Source organism: Cervus elaphus, chromosome 21 (assembly GCF_910594005.1).
Source record: "Cervus elaphus chromosome 21, mCerEla1.1, whole genome shotgun sequence".
NCBI lineage: Eukaryota > Metazoa > Chordata > Mammalia > Artiodactyla > Cervidae > Cervus > Cervus elaphus.
Genome location: NC_057835.1, coordinates 74,667,573 through 74,690,878, shown reverse-complemented (window position 1 = coordinate 74,690,878; position 23,306 = coordinate 74,667,573). Strand labels below are relative to the sequence as shown.

The 23,306-nt window shown below is 37.0% G+C and overlaps 1 protein-coding gene across 1 annotated transcript in view; it reads left to right on the top strand.

Annotated features, from left to right (window-relative positions):
* Window positions 1-21,334, top strand: part of RIPK2 (receptor interacting serine/threonine kinase 2) — a 36,013-nt gene extending 14,679 nt beyond the window's left edge. The window contains exons 4-11 of the mRNA XM_043880021.1: window positions 6,068-6,225; window positions 7,217-7,266; window positions 8,100-8,261; window positions 12,846-12,931; window positions 15,920-16,009; window positions 17,054-17,147; window positions 18,882-19,037; window positions 19,594-21,334. Of these exons, the coding sequence (XP_043735956.1) occupies window positions 6,068-6,225; window positions 7,217-7,266; window positions 8,100-8,261; window positions 12,846-12,931; window positions 15,920-16,009; window positions 17,054-17,147; window positions 18,882-19,037; window positions 19,594-19,937 (1,140 nt within the window). The 3' untranslated portion in view covers window positions 19,938-21,334. The remainder of the gene's footprint in view (window positions 1-6,067; window positions 6,226-7,216; window positions 7,267-8,099; window positions 8,262-12,845; window positions 12,932-15,919; window positions 16,010-17,053; window positions 17,148-18,881; window positions 19,038-19,593) is intronic.
* The last annotated feature ends 1,972 nt before the right edge of the window (window positions 21,335-23,306 follow it).

The following is a 23,306-nucleotide window of genomic DNA, read 5'->3' as shown; positions in this document are numbered from 1 at the left end:
TTTATTCTGGCATTCTAATGGATGTATAATGATATAGCACCATGACCTTAATTTTCATTTTCCAGTGATGTTGAATAGTGTTATTTATTTGCCATCTCTATATCCTTTTCAGTGATGTGTGTCTTCAGATCTTAAGACCATTTTCTACTTGGACTCTTTGCTTTTTTACTATTGAGTTTTAAAAGTTCTGTGTATTTTATTGATGTAAGTCCTTCGTCAGATATGTATTGATAGTTTGCAAATCTTTCCTGCCAGTCCAAAGTTTGTTCTTTTCATCCTTTTTAGCAAGGTCTTTCACAGAGCAAAAGTTTTAATTTTTTTCTTTTATGATCATGCTTTTGTTGGTCATGTCATGTCATGTCATGACCTTTTTTTTTAACTTTGTCTTCTAGCTTTGTGTCATCCTCAAATTTAATTAGCTACTTTTTGTATCTTCAAGTCATGATTACCTATTAGCCATTACAGTGCCCAGATCAGAGCTACGCAACATGGTTCTAAAAACCTCCCTTCCGGTCAAGATCAGGCCTTTTATTAATTAGGACTTTGGGAGAATAGACAGTCATTTTGTTTGGCATACTCCTAAAAGAGCCGTTACACAGTCCATTTTTCTCCTTTTTTTTCGTACAAGTGTTATAAAAGTCCTTCTCTGACTGCTTTCCCAAGTGTCCTTGTTACCATGTCCGGCTTTATACTGCTCACCACGCAACAGGGCCAGTAAATCAATAGATGAGGTGTTGGGGCAAAGGATAGCAACTTTATTTGGAAAGCCAGTAGACCAAGAAGATGATGGATGAGTGTCCCAAAGAACCGCCTCACCCAAGCTAGAATTCAGGCTTTTGTTTTTATACTAAAAGGCGAGAGGGTATGGATGGTGGTGGCAAGTTTCTTGGACCTTTTGTGTTTGCAGCTCTCCTTATGGGTCAGGTCATGATGTCCGTACAGACCTTCAACAAAACAAATGCTATTCTCTGTTCTGTAACTTTTTATCTCTCCGTGGAGGTATTTGCTAGTATTCTAACTAAACCTGAAATATATGTAAAATGAACTGAGACTTGTACTTTATAAACTTTTCAACCTCCTTGGACTTTATTTTCTTCATCTCAGTCCAGAAACCATCCTTGGTAGAGAAGACAGAAGCAAAGTAATAGGTGATAACGATCCCTACTTTCTCTTTTTCATTGATCATTCTCTTTTTCATTGAATACTTCTTCATAGTATTTCTTTGACATGAATAGAATTTAAAATAGTTTGGCTTTGTGTGTGTGTGTGTGTGTGTTTTAATTTTTATTACTCTTAGCACATACAAAACTGTGACCTTTCTAATACGGTTCTTATAAATTAGTGACACTTTTATATGTATCCTGTGTGTCTCTACTACTTATTTTATAAATGTCCTTTAAAAGTCATAGTTTCCATGACTCATGAAAAATTAAGTTATCCTATCTACCTGTCTTCTTGAAAGTCATTTAAATGAAATACAAAAAAATCTCTTGTAGTACTTAATGAGATTAAATGGAACCTCACACCTTGTTCGTTTTAAGTAAATTTTCTCACTGTAATGTTAATCAGAAACATATTAATAGTATCTAGAAAAAAAATATTTACTACTAGTTAAGATCAATCAAGACTTTTCTGCTTTCAAAAGAATACATTCAATTTGTTGGTCTGCTGGTCAGTATCTGTTGAGTGAAGTGAAGTCGCTCAGTCGTGTCCAACTCTTTGCGACCCCATGGACTGTAGCCTACCAGGCTTCTCCCTCCATGGGATTCTCCAGGCAAGAGTACTGGAGTGGGTTGCCATTTCCTTCTCCAGTGTTCCATTGAACCCCTTTTTTGGGGGGGATGGGGGTGGGCAAGAATACCAGAGTAGGTTGCCATTCCCTTCTCCAGGAGATCTTCCTGACCCAGGGATTGAACCCAGGTCTCCCACACTACAGGCAGACGCTTTACCATCTGAGCCACCAGGGAAGTCTCAGTATCTATTTGTGCACCTTAAATACAAATGAACCCATGATAGGCTTTTTTGAAATAAATATTTATGTGTACCATGTCTGATTTCTTTACTATTTTGTCAGTCCTGTGTGGAAACCAGACTGCTTGGAAGGTCTTCCCATAGCTTCTTACTAATGATAACATCATAGTTTTAAAGAGACAGATAGTATTATGAAATACTATGTAAATGAAAATAGCTATTCTGATAGGGTGGTAGGATTAGAGATGATTTTTATGAACAAAGTGTTTTGAATTTCCTCTGATTTTTAAAATTTTTTTAATTGAAGTGTAGTTGATTTACAGTATTATGTTAGTTTTAGTTATACAGCAAAGTGATTCAATTTTATATATTTTTCAGGTTATTTTCCTTTATAGGTTATTATAAGATACTGAATATAGTTTTCTGTGCTATACAATAAATTCTTGTTGTGTTATCATCTGTTTTTAACTAAACAGATCTGTTACGTTTAAAATGTATGTTAAGATCTTGTGTAGAAATGAAAAGTTCCTATTCTCTGTCTTTACTGTTGAATGACAAATATTTCAGGATCCTCAAGAAATCATAGAACTTGTATCCCTCTCATATTCTTCACTTTTTCTCTTCTTTGCAAGATCCAGATTTAATGAATCATGTGTTTTGTATATGATGTTTGTGATAGAGAAGGGGAAGAAATGTAGTTTCATTTCTTTCATTCATTGAAAACCAAACTAAATTAACTGATAAAGGGAATTCTGATTAATTTTTCTAGATAAGGTTTCAAAACACAAATGTGAAGTAAAAGGAGCACATAAGCAAACTAAGAATACATTTTCTGCAGCACTGTATTCAAACCAGTATTTAGCCCCGTAGTTTGCAATGCATGGTTCCAGTGTAAGAACCTGTTGTTGTTCGGTCGCTAAGTTGTGTTGGCCTCTGTGACACCATGGACTGCAGCACACAGGCTCCTCTGTCCTCCCCAACTGCCAGAGTTCCCTCAAATTCATGGCCATTGAGTAGGCGATGCTATCTTACTTCCTTCTCCTTTGGCCTTCAGTCTTTCCCAGCATCAGAGTCTTTTTCAGTGAGTCAGCTCTTCGCATCAGGTAGTCAAAGTATTTGAGCTTCAGCTTCAGCATCAGTCCTTCCAGTGAATATTGAGGGTTGATTTCTTTTAGGATTGATTGATTTGACTTCCTTGCAATCCAAGGGACTCTCAGGTGTCTTCTCCAGTACCACAGTTCGAAAACCTCAATTCTTTGGCACTCAGCATTCTTTGCCTTCTCATAGTAATGCTTATTATCCTAGCCAGTGTGTAACTGGAGCACTGTTTCTGCTTTTAGAGGATGAGTGAGAGTGGCAAGTAACAGTAACTGGGATACAGTTGCCCAGAGTCTTCAGTTCAGTTCAGTTCAGTTAAGTCACTCGGTCGTGTCCGACTCTCTGCGACCCCATGAATCGCAGCACGCCAGGCCTCCCTGTCCATCACCAACTCCCGGAGTTTACTCAAACTCATGTCCATCGAGTCGGTGATGCCATCCAGCCATCTCATCCTCTCTCATCCCCTTCTCCTCCTGCCTTCAATCCCTCCCAGCATCAGGGTCTTTTCCAGTGAGTCAACTGTTCACATGAGGTGGCCAAAGTACTGGAATTTCAGCTTCAGCATCATCCTTCCAATGAACACCCAGGACTGATCTTCTTTAGGATGGACTGGTTGGATCTCCTTGCAGTCCAAGGGACTCTCAAGAGTCTTCTCCAACACCACAGTTCAAAAGCATCAATTTTTTGGCACTCAGCTTTCTTCACAGTCCAACTCTCACATCCATACATGACCACTGGAAAAACCATAGCCTTGACTAGATGGACCTTTGTTGGCAAAGTAATGTCTCTGTTTTTTAATATGCTATCTAGGTTGGTCATAACTTTCCTTTCAAGGAGTAGCAAGCAAGCAAAGTCACTCAGTTGTGTCCCGACTCTGCGACCCCATGGTCTGTGGCCTACCAGGCTCCTCCGTCCATGGGATTTTCCAGGCAAGAATACTGGAGTGGGTTGCCATTTCCTTCTCCAGGGGATCTTCCCAACCCAGGGATCAAACCCAGGTCTCCCGCATTGCAGGCAGACGCTTTACCCTCTGAGCCACTAAGCGTCTTTCAATTTCATGGCTGCAATCACCATCTGCAGTGATTTTGGAGCTCAAAAAAATAGAGTCTGATGTTGTTTCCACTGTTTCCCCATCTATTTCCCATGAAGTGATGGGACCAGATGCCATGATCTTAGTTTTCTGAATGTTGAGCTTTAAGCCAACTTTTTCACTCTCGTCTTTCACTTTCATCAAGAGGCTTTTTAGTTCCTCTTCACTCTCTGCCATAAGGTGGTGTCATCTGCATATCTGAGGTTATTGATATTTCTCCCGGCAATCTTGATTCCAGCTTGTGCTTCTTCCAGCCCAGTGTTTCTCATGATGTACTCTGCATATAAATTAAATAAGCAGGGTGACAATATACAGCCTTGATGTACTCCTTTTCCTGTTTGGAACCAGTCTGTTGTTCCATGTCCAGTTTTAACTATTGCTTCCTGACCTGTATATAGGTTTCTCAAGAGGCCCAGAGTCTTAATTACACCTAAAAGTTTAGATTAAAGACCCTCAAACTGCATTCTCTGTTGTTGGTATTGTGTGAATAAGAGCAAGCTTTAGAGGTTTATTCCTGTATATAAAACATTAATAATACTAACACACATGGTTCACCCGTTATGTGTCAAATACTCTTCTGAGTGGGGCTTCCCTGGTGGCTCAGGTGGTTAAGAATCTGCCTCTGATGCAGAAGACTTGGGTTCAGTCCCTGAGTTGGGAAGGTCCCCTGGAGAAGGAAATGGTAGCCCACTCCAGTGTTCTTGCTGGGAAGTCCCCTGGACAGAGAAGCCTGGCATGCTGCAGTCCATGGGGTTGTAAAAGAGCTGGACGACTTAGTGACTAAAGAACATCTTGCATCGCCTTTAGAAATCAGTCCAGTTTAGCTCTTCATATCATGGCACCATTTTTTCTCTTGGTCTTTTCTAATTTTTTTTCTTAAGTTTACCCTTTCATTATAGTAATATATGAAAGATTTGTGTAGTCCTCCGTCCCTTTTTGGAGTGGGGCTATAATTTTTTAATCTCAAATTCATCTAAACACTAAAGAAATTATTTCTTCTGTTAAAGCTTGTAAGTATTTTAAGAGTTAAGCGATTGAAACACAAATGGTATGGTGGATGGCGGATGGAGCTCATTCCACTCTGTCAACTCCTAAATGGCGCAGTTTAAGGTCTAAGTAATTTAAATTAAATGTCTTCAAAGCTTTCCTTATACTTTTTTGTTCATTAAATATTGTTTCTGTTCTTACATTTTTGTCTCCCTTTTTAAAAATATTAGAGCATTTTAGGTAGTTACAAAATATTGTGTAGTATCTGCACAAAATTTTCAACTGAAGTGAACTATAAAGGACATGTCAAAAGTACAGAATGTCAGTCACTGACAATTCTTTAGGTACCACTTGGCATGGACATAAATATGTTGTATTGCTAACTACACTGTTGTCAACAGATATTCTTTTAGTGGTAAGCAAAAGTCATATAATAATGAGTTACACTTTAATGGAATTTTACTTATTTCAAAATATAAAAGTAGTATTTTAAGCACATATAAAGAATATATGCACAGTGACAGTCATATTAGATATGAGTAGTTTAGCAGTTTTGTGAGGTATAGGTAAATTTTGAAAGCACGTGATATAAAGCTACCTGTCACAAAAAGTAAAATGGATATACTCATTCTATTCTTTTATTCTAAATGCAAAAAATACTTCTATTAAATTTTTCAAATCTTAGTTTTTATGCTGAACTCTTAAGTCAGTTTGTGTTGCTTCTAGAGTTGTCGGGTTCAGCACTATGGAATCCAATTTGTTAAGAGACTGGTGGAATATATAGAAATAAAATATTAATACATATGTGTATGTATAGCATTTATTCTGGTCTCATGTCTAAACACTATAAATATAAAGAAAGGCAAACAATTCCTGGATTTTTAAAAAAGAAAATTTTTTAATTACTCTTTTCCCCTCCAGATTGCAGATTTTGGTTTATCAAAATGGCGTATGATGTCCCTCTCACAATCACGAAGTAGTAAGTCGGCACCAGAAGGAGGGACAATTGTCTATATGCCACCTGAAAACTATGAACCCGGACAGAAAGCAAGGGCTTCTGTCAAGCATGATATATATAGGTACAGTATGTTACTTTTGCTCATAGTTAACTTTGCCTAAAGTGAAGTGAAGTCGCTCAGTCGTGTCTGACTCTTTGCAACCCCATGGACTGTAGCCCACCAGGCTCCTCTGTCCATGTAATTCTCCAGGCAAGAGTATTGGAGTGGGTTGCCATTTCCTTCTCCATAATATTAATCAATCAGAGTTTTGAAGCTACAGTTTATTATTTTTTTTTTTGAAGCTACAGTTTAAAAGTATGATTTTTATGCTGCTCTTATAGGTGTGGTGAAAATAGATTAGAGACAGTGGTTAATATTTTTCAAATTAAAAATGCCCTGCTTTAAGGAATTCCCTGGCATCTTAGTGATTTAAGATTCCAGGCTTTCGCTGCCATGACCCAGGTTTAATCCCTGGTTGGGAAATGGATCTCTCAAATTGTGCAGAGCAGTCAAAAAGTAAAAATAAAAAAATATAAAAATAAAGGTGCCTCGCTTTAAGCTACTTTTACATCCTTAAAAAATATTAAAACATGTCTATTATTCTATTAATTTGTAATATTCGGGGGTTTTTAATCATATGTGACCTTGAGAGAGGGAGGGAAACAGTGTGAATAACATGTAACTTTACCAAAGGAGACAGTACTCACACCAGAAAAAAGTCAGTAGAATAGGGCTACCTGAGACAGTCTTTTTTATTACTCTTTATTTTGTGTGAATAATAGAATCATGTAATTAAAGGACATAGTATTAATGAATCATCCACAAGTTATATTGCTTGCCTATTACTTTGTTTTTATTGTACTAATTTCCTAATTTTTCAAATTGAATTATTTTCCTTTCAAAGTAAAACTGTATACAAATATTCAGCATCTTGGTTCTATATAGTGATTCTTTAAGCAGCATTTCACTACATTACTATTTTCAAAACTGGTATCTCCACTGTCAGCTTTTAAAATCGGTACTATTTAGTTTATTATGCATAGTTACTATATGTATGTTTTATCTTAAACAGCTATGCAGTTATTACCTGGGAAGTCTTATCCAGAAAACAGCCTTTTGAAGGTAAGTGTACTTTGACTTCCTTATTATGCCATCACGTTGGTAAATCATACTCAGAACTGTCTGAATAAAAATCACCTATTTTAAATCTGCCTACCACTCATTTTGTGGAAAACACACTAGGAAAGCATAATAGTTTATCAATGTGAATCCCATGTATATTGGAAAATACTGAATTAAAGATTGGAAAAATATAGATTCATTTTGTTCTGATAGTAATTAACTCCATTATTAAGCTGCTGAATCTCTTAAGTCCTCATTTTTTTCATCCGCAAAATAAGAATTTTGAATTCTTATTTCTAAGGTTCATTCCAACTACAAAATTCTTTATATGAAAATTTAATTAGTGCTCCTTCTAAAGACCAGCAGACATTGAAGAATAATTTGCACATTTTCTGATAATGCTCTCTGTTTCTTTGAGGTCCGTTCAGGTCAGTTTGCTGTGTCACAGCCTCAGAGTCTTGGCAGCTGACAGACTGAACGTGATAATGTCTCTTGTCCACACTAGACGGCTAGTTGCTGTGACTCTTCCCTGCTCTGCTAGCTCCGCTCAGCTCTGCTCAGCTCTGCTTTGCTCTGCTGTCTTCACATTCCATTGGCCCAGTCAGATCACGCGGCCAAGCCCAGAATTAAAGAGGTGAAGCTATAAACTCCTCCTGTAAGTCTGGGAATAGCTGGGATGTAAATATTCCTTTGACAGAAAGGGAGGTAATGAATTCTTCCTCAGGTTTTTAAGATTTCTCCTATTTTCATCTGGGTGAGGTTAGAATGTGATGAATGCATGAGACCATAATATGCTTCTGATGAATGAAGTGTGTCTCCGTTTGCTTTGGCAGACGTCACTAACCCTTTGCAGATTATGTATGGTGTGTCGCAAGGACATCGACCTGACACTAATGAAGAGAGCTTGCCGTCTGATATACCTCATCGAGCGCTGATGGTCTCCCTGATAGAAAGTGGGTGGGCGCAGAACCCAGATGAAAGACCGTCTTTCTTAAGTAAGTGTACAGTTTTAATCTGGACCTTTTGAATTACAAAAATAGCGAATATGCTGTAAATAAAGTATTCCTTGAACAGTCACACAAGTTAGATGACGAAGTCAAAAGTTTGTTGTTGTTTTTTTTTAATTCAGTCATTTTTATTAGATGAGATTGAAGTAGTAAGGAGAGACTGTTGGCTATCATTAAAAGATTAGAAGTTTATTCCAAATACAAGTTTTCAGAGAAAGAACATGATAAATTTAAAGTTTAGGAGCTACTTGCTGCTGTGTAAAAAAATTGATTGGAGAAGGGCAAGAGTAGAATCTCTAGACCAATCCTGGAAATCAAAAAATCAGATAGAATTAAGGTATATTTCAGAGGTAGAATGGATCATCACTTGAATATAAACATAGAAGAAAATCTTCATGACCTTGGGTTGACCCAAGAGCTCCTTATATATAACATCAAAAACAAGATCTATTTTAAAAAATTTTGATAATTGAATTTCAAAGAAATTGAAAATTTTTACACTTCAAAAGATGCTACATAAAATGAAAAGACAAGCTATAGACTGGGAATCTTCTTTCCAACTAGAAAAATAATGAAATATATTTTGCATTCCAAACTTATGTCTAGTGCTCATCAGCATTGTACTTAAAAAAAATCAAAATTTGCTGTAATAATGGATTAGCATTTTATCTCTTATTTCCAAGCACCATTTAATAGCAGATACATATATCTCCTTTGTCCCCAGTGCCACTTTCAAACTGTAATTCTTCTCCATTCCCTAAAGATTCTAGCTTTTCTGAAGATCATACCATTAGTCAAAACTTACTTTACTTCTCTCCAGCAAGAATACTCAAGTGGGTAACCATTCCCTTCTCCAGGGGATCTTCCCAACCTAGGGATCAAACCCTCGTCTCCTGCATTGCACGCAGATTCTTTGGGCCAGGAAGATATACTTAACTTACTTAACTTCTCTACAGACTTCCTAGCTTTTCCCTATTGTTCATTGAAAACACTGGCCTTTGGCTTAGTGAGTTCTACGTCCTGCATTGGTCAGTGCTGCTGAATATTTGAGAGGAGTGTTCTGCAGATCTCTGGAGTTCTCTCTACGCGTACTTCTCCTCTTTCCTACACTGTCCCATAAACTCTATCTGCCTTGGTCTACCCTGACTCTAAGCCCTGTGTCTTCAGTTTTGAGGTTCCACCAGGCTTCACCTTATTTGCCCGTCCCTGTAGTATAGCTGGAAACTCTCAGGTCAGGATGCTTGGGCAGTCAGGCTGTGTGGCAGGGCTCACCTCAGTTATCTCTTGTCACTCAGAGATCACTGTCCCTTTTTGTTGCCTGATATCTAGTGTCTTCATACCCACTGTTTCATGCGTTTTGTCTGACTGTCGGGCATTTAAGACAGGAGGATGGATTGGTCCTTGTTGCTTCATCTTGTCCAGAAATGAAATTCGCTGGTTTCTCTTTAATAGCTAAAACTGAAGTCTGAACACTACTTAGCATTCTGGTATGTTTTCAAATACATTCTCATAGATCACCTATCTTAAGTTGTGGTACAGGGACCCCTGGAGGTGGGGTTGGTCCCTGAGACTTATAAAGGATTCACAAAATCAAAACTTTTTCAAAATAATAAACATTAAGGTATTATTTTCCCTTTTCACTCTCATCCTCTGGAAAAATAGTTTCCAGAGACTAAATGAGGTGTAATGATATCATTGGGATAATGTCATGTATTTTCATATACTCTGATGTTTTAAAATGGTCTCAGTTTTAATTTCTAATATAGTAAATCTCAGTAGATATGATCAACATACACAAAAGCTCTTTGGGATAATTTTGAAGAGTTCTGAGACCCAAAAGTTTGAAAATTGCTGTCCTAGATGATCATCTTGAACTACTGCAGGAGATGCATAAGTCCCATACTTTATGTTCCCAAAGTGGAGATGCAATCCTGTTTCAATCTCCAAGAAGAAAAGCATGGGAGGAACATTTCCAGCTTCTGTCTGCCCTTCAACACTCCTGCTCATTCATTAATTTTGGAGAAAAACTATACTTAGCTAATCCATTCTCAGTTTTCTCCTACTTTTGGAAGTAAGCTTGTCTAAAAGATGCATACATTTTTCTGCTTCCCCATATGGAAGCAGGTGAGGCCTGTAGCTGAGTGAGTAAAACCCAGTTGAAGGGGCAAAATATTGCTAGTAAGCCCATATGCTACATATCTAAAAAGGGACATAATTCCATTTAGCTTTATCTGTAATAAAGGTGGTATTTTGATCACCATCTGTCATAATTGGGTAGCTTTGCTTAATAGATTCTGAACTCAGGAAGAGAAGACAGGTAATCCATATTGTACCTTATCTTCCCTTCTTAAGCTTCCTACACCCCATGTTCCATGTTTCTTTTGAGCACTGAGAAAGTAGAAACCATGAGAGAGAATTCCCTCGTAGTTCCACTACCAGATCTACCAGCTTAGCTGTACTTGACCCGTCTTACTGCCTGTCTCTTTTACAGTGGAAAGAAGAGTGTTTTTATACAACTCGAAGCAGTGTTTCTTCTACTCTGGATGCCATTCTCTTCCTCTCTCCAGCATTCTGTTCCTTAACATTCTTTCTGCTCTTTCATTGCCAGTCTATGCCTGTGTACTGGATCTCTCATCTGTCATACAGATCTATTATACTGTTAGATCCTATCTTTATATAGGATAAAAATTCTTGACCCCACATCATCCTTCAGCTACCACCTAATTTTTCCACTCGCATTTAGATCTAACACTTTGTAGGAATTGTCCATACTGTTGTCTCTACTTCTTCCCTTCTAGTTTATTTATTAACAGACTTACAGCAGTCTTCTGTTTCATATTGCCACTAAAGCTATGTTTGATCAAGTTACCAAGGAAAGCAGTGTTGAAATACTGATTATCTCACTTAGCCTCTCAGCAGAAGAGTCCTGGCTGACTCTCTGCCTCCTCAAAACTTTCCCTCTGATAGCTTCCAAGGCACCAGAGACCACGCTCCCTCCCTATTATTGTCTCTTCCTCTCTCTCTTTTTTTCTTCCTCTGCTCAGCGTCTAACTGTTGGAATGGCTCAGAGCTTAATATGGTCCTTTACTGTTTTCCATCTGCACTTTCTCCCTAGATGATCCAGTCCAAACCATGGCTTTCATACCATCTCTACCTTCTTGATGCTCAGTTTTATTTCTGGAGCCCTGACCTCTCCCTTGAGCAGCATGTATGTGTATTATTGTAGTAATAGCAGAATTATAGCTGTTTCTGCTTGTTGGCTATTATTAATCATCCTGCTATGACTGTTCACATGCACATGTGTTTGTGAACATATGTTTTTGTTTCTCTGACCTATGAGTGGCATTGCTTGGTTGTGTGGTAAATTTATCCTTCATTTTAAAGAAATCACCAAGCTGTTTTCCAAAGCGGCTGCATCGTGATACATTCCTACCAGCAATGTGTGAGGTTTTCCTTTTCTCAGCATCATTGTCAATACTTGTTATTGTCTGTCTTTTTAATTACAGCTATTTTAGTGAGTATGGAGTGATACCTCACTGTAGTTTTAATTTGCATTTCCTGATGACTAATGGTGTTTAAGCATATTTTCATGTTAGCTATCTGTGTGTCTCCTTTGCTGAAATTCAATCCTTTTCTCATTTTTAAATTGGGTTATTTGTCTTAAGTTGTTAGAGTTCTTTTTGTATTCTAGATGTAAGTTCTTTACCAGATCCATGATAAGTAAAAGTGTTCTCCTAGTCTGGGGCTTGTCTTTTCATTTTTCTTAATAGCATTGTTTTTCTTAATGCATCATTTTTCTTAATGTAAGTGTTTTGACTTTTTTGAAGTCCAGTTATCAAAGATATTTTATAGATCCTGTTTCTGATACCATATCCTAGGAATTATTTGCCTAACTCAAGGCAATGAAGATTTCCACCTATATTTACATTTAGGTGCATAGTCAGTGTATGCATGCTAAGTCACTTCAGTCCTGTCCCACTCTTTGCAACCCCATGGAATGGGGATCTGTTTGTGGATCCCCATGGAATGGGGATCAGTTTGTGGATCTGTTAACATAATTTTTGTTTAAAAGGGAAGCACATAAAGGATAACCATAAAATTTTGGTTTAAAAGGGAAGTACATAAAGGAAACAACTGCCCTCACTCAAACTTAAAATTGTAGCCCTCCAGGCTACTCTGTCCATGGTGCATAGTCCATTTCAAGTTAATTCTTTGTATGTTGTGAGGTAAGAGTCTAAAATCTGTTTTCGTGTGGGTATCCAACATTTGTTGAAAAGACTGTCCTTTCTTCGTTGAATTATCTTAGCAGCTTTGTCAAAGAATAATTGACCATACTTGCAAAGGCTTATTTTTAGACTCTCAGTTATATTCCGTTGATCTGTCTTTATTTAGATATATCTATCTTTATGCCTATAATAAACATTCTTATTTTGGCAGTAAACCTTCTAATGATTTTGAATGTCATCAGTTTGGGAAAAAATTGACTTTAAAAGGCCTTATCACGTAATGTTAGCATTTATGTTTTTCATTTTAATGGTTATAAGCAACCTGAGCTCTTTTTTTCTTATTTAGAATGTTTAATAGAACTTGAACCGGTTTTGAGAACATTTGAAGAGATAACTTTTCTTGAAGCTGTTATTCAGCTAAAGAAAACAAAGGTAAATTGTCATATGAAATGTTAGAAATTTAAAACTTTAAGTCGTGGAGACTTTAGTTTTTTTTTTTCCTTTAGTTTTACACCTTCCACAGATATAGGCTACAGTACTGAGGCAGTAGAATTTATTAGAGAGTATGAATGCAGTCTTAAATCTGTCACCAAAGAACTTCTCCATTTCATTCAAACAGCCACCTCCAGATTTCCAAGACATTTTCGGACCTCGCATATATCAAATGTAAATTTGAAATGTGCAATGAGTGCCTGTTGTGTATAATTATTACCCTGAATTACCACAGTTGTTGTTATTGTTTAATCAATGTTTATTTCCCTAAAGTTTTGATACATACAGAGTAAAAGATGCCTGGATTATTGTACTTATCTTTATTCAGGTTTCTTGGGTTTTTCAGAGGTTTATTGCCAATTAAGCTATAGAGTTTTTATTAATAATTGAGACCAAAATGTGAATGTTTTATTGCTTATTTGTGTTTTCCCACTCAGACACTCCATGTTGCAGGGACCAAAGTAGCAGTTGATATGAATTACCTAGAGTGGTTGTCTTATTTACTCTTTATGGCTCTTGTAAATCAGAAGAACAATGGAAGGGACCTATTACTTCAGGGTTTTCTTGCTGTTATTAAAAATTGTTTTAAAGAGCAACTACAGTCCTTTAGGGACAAGGCAGCTTAGTTTAACACTTGCTGGGTTTCACGAAATAGCATTTGGAATATGATAATAAAAACGTCATTCATTAGCTGAATTGTTAGGCTGTGACAGGCATAATCTACCATAGATTTATCACTAAATGACATTGCTTGCCTCTTGCAGTTTGTGGATCTGTTAACATAATTTTTGTTTAAAAGGGAAGCGCATAAAGGATAACCATAAAATTTTGGTTTAAAAGGGAAGTACATAAAGGAAACAACTGCCCTCACTCAAACTTAAAATTGATGTTGGCAGTATTAGTGCCTGAATGTTTTGAGGAACTGTGTTTTAATATTTTGATAAATTTTCGTTGACTTCCCTGCTTCTGAATAGGTAGTCTTTTTCCAGAACATTCCAGTCTCTCCACTTCGCAGTAGAAACAGACTTCTGATAATATTTCTTTTTGCTTTGTCTTTTCAGTTCCCTTTTCTTTCCTTACAACTTGCTGCTCTTTTGCCAAGCAAAGGTGGATAAAAGGATCTGTTTTCTTGTACCTTTTCTACCTTGATTATAAAAAACTGAACTGGAAGAGAAGCAGTTCAGTTCCTTTTTTGTCCCCAACCAACTTAAATACTAGGATCTATATTTAAAACTGTTAATTTGGGGGAGAAATTTTTACTTCTTAAATAAAGTGTGTATTTTCAAATACTTGAATATCATTTAATAATAGCATTACTATCTTTAGTCAGTATTTTTAAGTTGAGGTATTGTTTTCACTCAGAGCTGTTTTAGTTACATTTTTCTTTTTTTGGAATCTTGGTATCAATTCTCTAAAACTCTTAGGGAAAGAATATCATCTCCATTTTATAGATGAAATAACTGAGGTATAGGGAAGTAAGTCATATAACACTCTACACAGCTAACTAATGGCAGGGCCAAGAATAGAATACAAATTTAATAAGATAATAAGATTTTTCATGAAGAAACTTCTGAAAACAAAGATCACCATTTGGGGTGAGTTGTTTTGTTTGAACTTTCATTTTTTCTTTGAACTGGCTCCTATAATACATGTTTTCATGGATAGCATCTCATATCTTCAATAGTAAAAACTGAATCAAAGTTTTTTCTTCATATTTCATTGTATTTCTTTCTAGGGTCTGACTCATAAATAATTTGAATTAACTGATCAGTTATGAAAAATGATGTTTGTAATTGATGATATTGCATAATCATAAAGATTATCATAAATATTTTAATAAATTTAAAAGCACAGAAAAGATTTATATAACAGAAATGGATCTAAACATGAATTTAAAAGGTTCATATAAAAATCTGTTTAACATGTTCATTGGACTGCTGTATACAAAGTACTCTCAGATAGATTATGTACACAGATGGATAGTAGTTTTTTCTCTTAAAAGTTCTTAGACATGTTACAGATCAGACAGTTGTTAAGTATGAATAATGAAGGGCTGGGTATGGATCCCACCAATTTCTAAAGTTCTGTAGAGCAGCTGGTATTGTGTTGGTTTGGGGAAGAAAAACAGACTGATGGGTTTGTTTTTAAATCACTCAGTAGTGATGGGGACTAATCCAAACCTGGCCTAAAGAGACAGGCGTGAATCACTAGATGATTTTACTACAAAGGCATAGCATTTAAATAAATCATCTGCTTATTAATGGATATCATTTATTGAATGCTTACAAAGTAATCTTAAGGCCTCTGCATGTATTACTTCTAATCCTCGTTGCAGTAATCCACAAAAATAATATTCTTATCTCCAGTTTACAGATAAGTAAAGTAAGATTAAGTCTCATGCCCTGACTCAGACAGGATTCCTGGCATTCTAAGTCAGATCTGTTTGGCCCCCATCATTCTGTTAGGTCACTCTGCCTCCTTTACTTAGTCCAGCCCTCAACTTCTTATCATTAAAATAGAAATAATAATAGTACTTAGAATCATGGTGCCTAAAATATAGTAAATGCTTAATAATTATGGATAGATAGATATACACACAAATTGAAATATATAAAGTACTTAGTTTGAACTAGGTACTTTATAAATCTCTGGAATGATCCTGCATGTAAATATCATTCCATTTTAAAGGATGAATCTGTTCAAGGTAACCAGTTAATATGAGACAGAATTCAAAGCATATATCTCTAAAGTTATTTCCCCTATTCTACACTATCTCTACCTTTAAGTTAGATATTATATTCTCAACTGATTGAGCTTTTCTTTCCATTGATTTTGCATAAACATATAAAATATGTTAAGTAGATTGTATTTTACTCATATAACTTTCTAATCACCTCTAATTCAAACACATGTATGTATGTATTTCAGTTACAGAATGCTTCAAGAACTGTTCACTTAAGTGACAAGAAGAAAAGGGAGTTATCTCCAAACATACCTGTAAATTCTGGTCCACAGGAGGTAAAAAAAAAAAAAAAAAACTATGCTAATTAAACTCAAAATGTGACAAGAACATGAAAAATCATTTAGTCTATCTCACTCTTTTATAGATGAGAAGCTCAAGTCCAGGGAGGTTTTAGGATTTTAAGATGGCAGTCTCCAGTTTGGTTCATCTCATCAAATCACAGTGCTCACTTCTTTCTTGGGCGTTGAATTCTGTCCCTGTCATCGTTTTATGTGAAGACTGGTGTCCCAGGGTAGTACACAGGCAAATCACTGATACACTCTGCCACTATAAGCTGTACTACCTGCCTTGTTCTTAACTTTTTACAATGACTGGATAAAGGGAAAATGCCATTTAGGTGGCTGTTCAAATAGAAGGATTTCTTTAGTAGCATTTATTCAGAATTATTTCACATTAATCATTTCTTTTAGGAACATATAAGATATGTTCTCTTTATGGATTCAGAAAAGTAATAATACCTTCAAAATGAACCATAACACACAGTATGTAGTCTTTACATGTGCTGTCTCTTGAATCTTTGAGCCCATACATGCACGGTTTTAGATAGGTATACGGAAAGAACCTGAGAACCAGATTATGTAAATGCCTTGTCAGAGGTTAGGCAGTGACTCCATGGCACAGCTAGGATTGGGTCCAAGTTCAGTATTACTTCTTCCGTGAGTTTCTGCTCCTCCATGTTGAAGGAACCTGAGGCTTGAGAATAGGCATTTGATCTGAATCAATATTAGGTAATCAGAGTTACAGATCTCAAGTTTTTTATCAGCTGGACAGTCTGTGAGATTATATACAAAATATTGAAAAAATAATGATTTCTAGTATATTTAACTATTGCCCCACCCACCCAATCGACCTGATAAATCAAGTTCACTTTGCTTTTTGTTATTTCATACATGTGTTTAATTTGGTAAAGTATAATTTGTGTTAGTCTTGATTCTTTGTTTATAATAAGCCAAAAGCAAGACCTGTTTAGAAATTAAAGCTGTACAACTTTCTGAATAATTTTGCATTAACATAAATAATTTATCTTCTATTTATTTTAGGAATCGTGTGGATCCTCTCAGCTCCATAAAACTAGTGGTTCTCCTGGAACCTCAAGGTCCCTGTCAGCTCCTCAAGACAATGACTTTTCATCTGGTGTGTATATTTTTCAGTCAGTTATTACTTATAAGTTTTCAATTTTCTTACCAGACCATATTCTTGCAGGTAGCCATGGTTCGTATGGAACATGTCTTTGGTTTGCATTCATAACTTGTTTTTTAAAGTGACAGTCTGAAGATGTGAAAACAGTATAGGACGTTAAACAGATGCATTTACATATAAAGGCATTCTGTTAGACACCACAGAAAGATATTTATTAAAATATCTTATAAGAAAAATATTTCTAAATCACCATAGCAGTAGATAAAAAGCAATATGCTGTATGAGATATAGGGATGTAGCGCTATGGTAGTATAGTGGAAAAGTAACATTCTTATAAGTACTTTCACAACAACCTTGTGAGGGAGATATTCCTCATTTTACAGATTCTTAAGACCAAGACTGCTGGATCACATAGTTAGTAACTGGCACATCCAAGATTTGAACCCAGGTCTTTTTGATAAACATTTTCATGTTACTCTACTACACCATGTTGTCATCATGAAGAAATTATTTCTGGCTGAAAGTTGGACCTATAGTTATAAAGGATGGGCATTCCAGGCAAAAGGAACTACATAGAGGCAAAGAAGCAAGAAAACCCAGAGAACAGTGAGTAGTTGGGTCTAGCTGGCGAAGATGGTGAATGAAAGGTAATCAAAGATGAGGAGGGTGGAGTCATCAGGACGATTTCTAATACTAGGCTAAGCCATTTGGACTCATTTGCTTGGGTAGGAAGCAACTATTGCAGATTTTTGAGCAAGGGTGTGTGTGACATGATAAACTCTTTTCTTTAGAAAGATTCATCCTGGCTGGATTGTGTAGGATATTTTGGAAGGGAAAGGAGATTCAAGGTGGGGAGCCCAGTTAGGAGACTACTGCTGCTCAGTCGCTCAGTCATGTCCGACTCTGTGTGACCCCACAGACTGCAGCCCACCAGGTCCTCCATCCATGGGATTTTCCGGGCAAGAGCACTGGAGTGGGGTGCCATTGCCTTCTCTGACTGAGGAGACTATTGGTCTAGTAATGTACTCCATGAGAAATTATGAAACCTGCTCCAGAGTATAAGAAGAGGAGAATGGTGTGAGAAGCGTTACGGAGGACACACTGATAGGACTTTACAGCTTTTCATTTGTAGGAGAGAATAGGGGAAAAAAAGATAAAGCTTTGAACAAGTTTAGTTGGAAGAACATTGGTGCTGTTAACAGAAATAGGAGTTGAAATGGGTTTTAGAGTTAAGATGAATAATTGTTTTTAACGTTTTCCAATTTGAGGTGCTTAGCATATATGAGGGTGTTGAAAATGTAAGACTTAAGGTTCACTGAAGACAGAAAATTCCATTACATGGATTTGGGAAGGGAGGTGACCATTGAGATGTTGATGTTTAATAAGATTGCCAAAGGAAACTGTGGAAAGATATATATAAATTCACAGGGCACATTTGAAGTGCAGAACGGGGAAGATGACACAGAAGAAAAAATATGATATAAAGAAGTAAAATTCTATAATTTATAATTTATATAGGACAGACAAGCACAGACAGAAATATGGTTTTAAAAAAACATTCATCATAAACCTTTTTGATCTAATAACTATTTACTTGTGAGTTAGGTTTATGAACGAGCTTATGCAATGAAAATTAAGACATTAAATACCACCCTCTGTGTGATCCAGACATTCATATTTTAGCTAATAGGAATATTCTACCCCTAATGGAGATGTTGTGTTTTATAGGAAAAACTCCAGATTTTTCTGTGCTGCGTCAATGTTCAGTGAATCACAGTCAGGACAGTAACATTTGTGTGGATCATCGGGTAGCATTCTGTGATCACAGGACTGCCCCATGCTCTTTAGCAATAGTGAATCCTCTCTCAGCTGAGGGAAACTCAGGTAAATATGTGCTGTGAAACACTTTGTAAGTGATGCCGTTTACTTCACAACTGTATATTCAATAGATTTGCTATTTAACGTTTTGTGTTCTTCAGTATGGTATATATGTACCATAAGTAGGAAAGCACTCCAGTCCCTGAAGACGTGAGTGTTAACATGTGAACACAGGCCTAAACGGTATTCCATGAACATCTGTCTAGGGAGGGAGTGCTCAGAGGAGGTGTGACTTAATATGTCACTAAAGTAAATATATTTTTATTTATCAAATATTCAAATACCCTTTGTTTTTTTAAAAAATCTGAAAAAAAGTGACATTTGCTTCCATGATTTACAGAGAGTAAAAATGCAGTGCATTTTCTTGGAGGGGAAGGGAAGAGATAACCCAAATATCTGAATGTTTCCTGAAAATTAATAGCATCTTCAAAATACTGCTGTTCCATATTAGCATAATTACAGAAAAATTAGCTTTTACACCTTATTATTTTGTTTTTCATCTGATTTTACTCATAGCTGTATATCTGTCCCCACCTTTTTACCTGTCATTGCTTTTCTACAGGGCGATTTCAGCCTGGTATAGCCCAACAGTGGATCCAGAGTAAAAGGGAAGACATTGTGAGCCAGATGACCGAAGCCTGCCTTAACCAATCTCTAGACGCCCTCCTGTCCAGAGATTTGATAATGAAGGAGGACTATGAACTCATTAGTACCAAACCTACAAGGACCTCAAAAGTCAGACAGTTATTAGATACCACTGACATTCAAGGAGAAGAATTTGCCAGAGTTATAGTACAGAAGTTGAAAGATAATAAGCAAATGGGTCTTCAACCTTACCCAGAAATACTTGTGCTTTCTCAACCACCATCTTTAAATGTCTTTCACAATAAAAGCCATAAAAAGTAACTTTCCAAGAAAAGAAGTCAGTGTATAAAAGAGTATTTTATATTTCTTTTGCCTTGATAATGTTGTTTTTATGAGATTCATATGAGTATTTAAAACTTTAATGCGGTTTCTTCTTCAGATAAATATTAGTCTCCTTCCATGATATTATAGTATTTTTTTAAATTAATACAGTAGAAAGTTTGTGTTCTGCTGCATAGTTCAATTTTTGTCTTCTTTGGTTAATTAAAACTTTTTGATCAATAATTATATGTTTATTATACAAAACAATGTTTTCAGGTTCCACGTGTTTCTCATGGAAACCATTTTCACATACGCTTTCTTTGTGGATTATTTATTAATTGTTTGAGATGCTCCGCTCTTTAAAGTGTACCCCTTAGACTTAAATCAGATAGTATAGCATTCCTGCCCTACAGTCCTGGGTTCCAGTCCTCTTGAAAGAGTTGTTCATTAAGCTCTGTTATCCACATGACACATTTAAATGTTATTTATTGACTACTTTAAAAGGTTGTTTCAAAGATAAGGGAGTACAGTGTATAAAGGAAAAAAATCCTTCAACATGTGTTTGTACTCCTGTTTCTAGCCTGAACTAACAACCAAGGTAACAACCGAAATTAACAGATTAATATGTATCATTCTATCACTTTCTTCCTACTCATATTTAAAATATATGCTCATTTGGGGAAGGATTGTTTCTTAATATTATCATTGTTATAACACATCATACTTCAACCTGATTTTTGCACTTAGTACATCATGTGAAGCCTTCCAGATCACATTCAAGCTTAATTTGTAAGTTTTGATTGCTGTATAATGTTATTAGAGCTTTTTTTTTTTTCATTTCCTTAACTTGTTCAAACCAATGATATATATAGTGTGAGGTTTTTTTGGTTAATGGGTTACGTCACTAAGATGAAAACTAATAAGGAATTACAGCCCTTTGCTGAAAATGTTTATTAGCAATGTCAGCAAAAACTGGGATGTAAGATAAATTTGAAAGGACAGACTTTGAAGTTGGGCTATACAGTATGACCCACAGTTTGAAAAAATGAGTAAAATCAGTAGATGTCACTGAGGCAATTTAAATGTTTTATTAAAATAGATATTTTAGTCTCCATTTTGGAGCTGGACCTCTGGTGCCTCATTACTGTGTCTCTGAGAAATATGGCAATTACTAGGGAAAGGTAGAAACCAACTATATGAGTTATCTTTTATTATATCTTATTTTTAAAGTGTTTGGATAAAGATTTAATTTGGGAAATGAGGGAGAATATCATTTGGAGGTTTTCCCCTTTATATAGTTTTTTTTTAATTATTTTGAATCTTGATGGTTTCAAATTAACTTGTATATCAGTTTAATGATGTGGTATCTGGATTGATAAAGTGAACTTTGCCCTGGTTTTTTTTGTTTGTTTGTTTTGTTTTCATTTTCTGCCTAGATCTAAAAACTCAAGGTTTCCAGTCTGTATGCTTATGACTACATGCATATCAGCCACTTTGTCGCCTAACTTACTTAATATACGGGAAGCACAGATGTAGTTGTCCATCATTTCAGCTCTGCAGACTTTTTCTGCATGAATAATAACATTGTATTGATGAAGATGATGATGACAAGGATCAAGACGAATCTACAGTGAGCTCTCAGCCCCTAGGAGAATTGTTGCAGTCTCGGCAGGCAGTTTCCATTGTACTAACACCTGATGACGCAGTGATGTTTAGAGGAAGGTGTCACAGGGAGTTCTGAGCCTGACCTGTCAGTGTAGCACAGGGCCTGGCAGAGACCGTCTGAATGTCTCCTTAATGAGCGTCACTGGAGTGAAAGCTGGAGAAGAGAGAAGGAAGATGTTCCCTTGAAATCACACTTCCCAATGTAATGCGAATACAGCTGGCGGTGGATGAGACTGTTTTAGGGAATAAGCAGACAAACAGCACTAAATTAACGTCTGAGTCACATAGGAATTTCTTTTTAATCACGTCTTCTAGTTAAGTAAAGGAGAGTGAATGTTGAAATTGTGCTATTATCCTTTATCCCCTCTATCATCCTTTATTAACAAAAAGAGAGGACTTCAGGAACAACGTTCAGCAGGAATTTTGTAACTTTGAATTGTATTTCATTTGAAGATGACCTACATATGTGTCACCATTTTTCTATTTGTAATATATACTATATAAAGTTTTAAATATTCAAATAACAATTTGGATTACTAAATTGTAGGTAGTATATGTGAATGTGAACAATAGAATAAAATGACATTGATTCAGTCACTCTTAAGGAGGGAGCTAAAATGTTATAATTTTAACTAGGTAGTAACAGGTAATGCTCGTGCGTTCTTTGTGCTATATGTTGAGGCAGTGCTACCCAGAAGATTGGTCCACAGAGCAGCTGCCTGAAAATCACCCAGAACTTGTGAGACGTACAGACTCATGGTCCCTAACTCACCCAGATCTTTTGGATCACTCAGACTCAATCTCTGATGTTTGAGACAATTTGTTTAAAGAAACACACAGAGAAGGGGATGAAGATGACAGAGCAGAGGGGTGTGGAACTCCTTCCACAAATATTAGTACATAAAAAATACACCTACATGTGGAGCGATTCTTGCAGAAGACATACTGAAAGTCTGCAGGAAATCTCATACAACCTAGGCTACAAGTGAGACCCCCAGATAACCAGGTAAGATAAAGGGGAGAGGAGAGGAATCTGGACAGGTTCTACTGCCCAGGGAGAGAACTGGGGAAAATGTTTGCTCATCCTGGGAACCTCCTTCACTGGCGGGGAGGTCTGCCAGGACAGAGGAGCTACAGAAGCAAGTGCAGAAGCTGCCCTATACCCCGAAGGATAAAAAGAGCCCAGCACTGGCGGTCTTTGACGCGTTTCCAGACTTCCCCGCCCCAGAGGCACACCTGTTGGCGTGCCCAGCTACTCAGCGCTGAGACCTCGGCTTTGGCAGACAGACCAGGGGAGGGGACTCGGTCTGGCTGCACGGCCAGCCTGAGGGCCTGGGGTGTGCACGGGACCGTGTGGGTCTGCTACAGGAGCCATGCTGTCGACAGCAGGGAGGGACGGGGCGTGGGTCCACCAGAGCAGCCCCATTATCAGCTTGCTCACGGTGGGGCAGGGTGCCAGCTGCAGCAAGTTTGGCAGACTTTATGGGTGTGAACACGTGGAGGCGGGGCTGGTCCAAATTACTAGCATTCCCACGCTGGGCACAGGAACCAGCTTCTGCAGGTTTTCCTGCCAGTGGCCTTGTGAGGACACACGCAGGCCTACCGGACCTCCAAGCCAATGACGGCACCCCCGACAGTGGAAGCGGGCACAGAGGACAGGCCCGCAGTGGTGGTCTTCGTTGGGCATGCACACCCAGTGGCAGG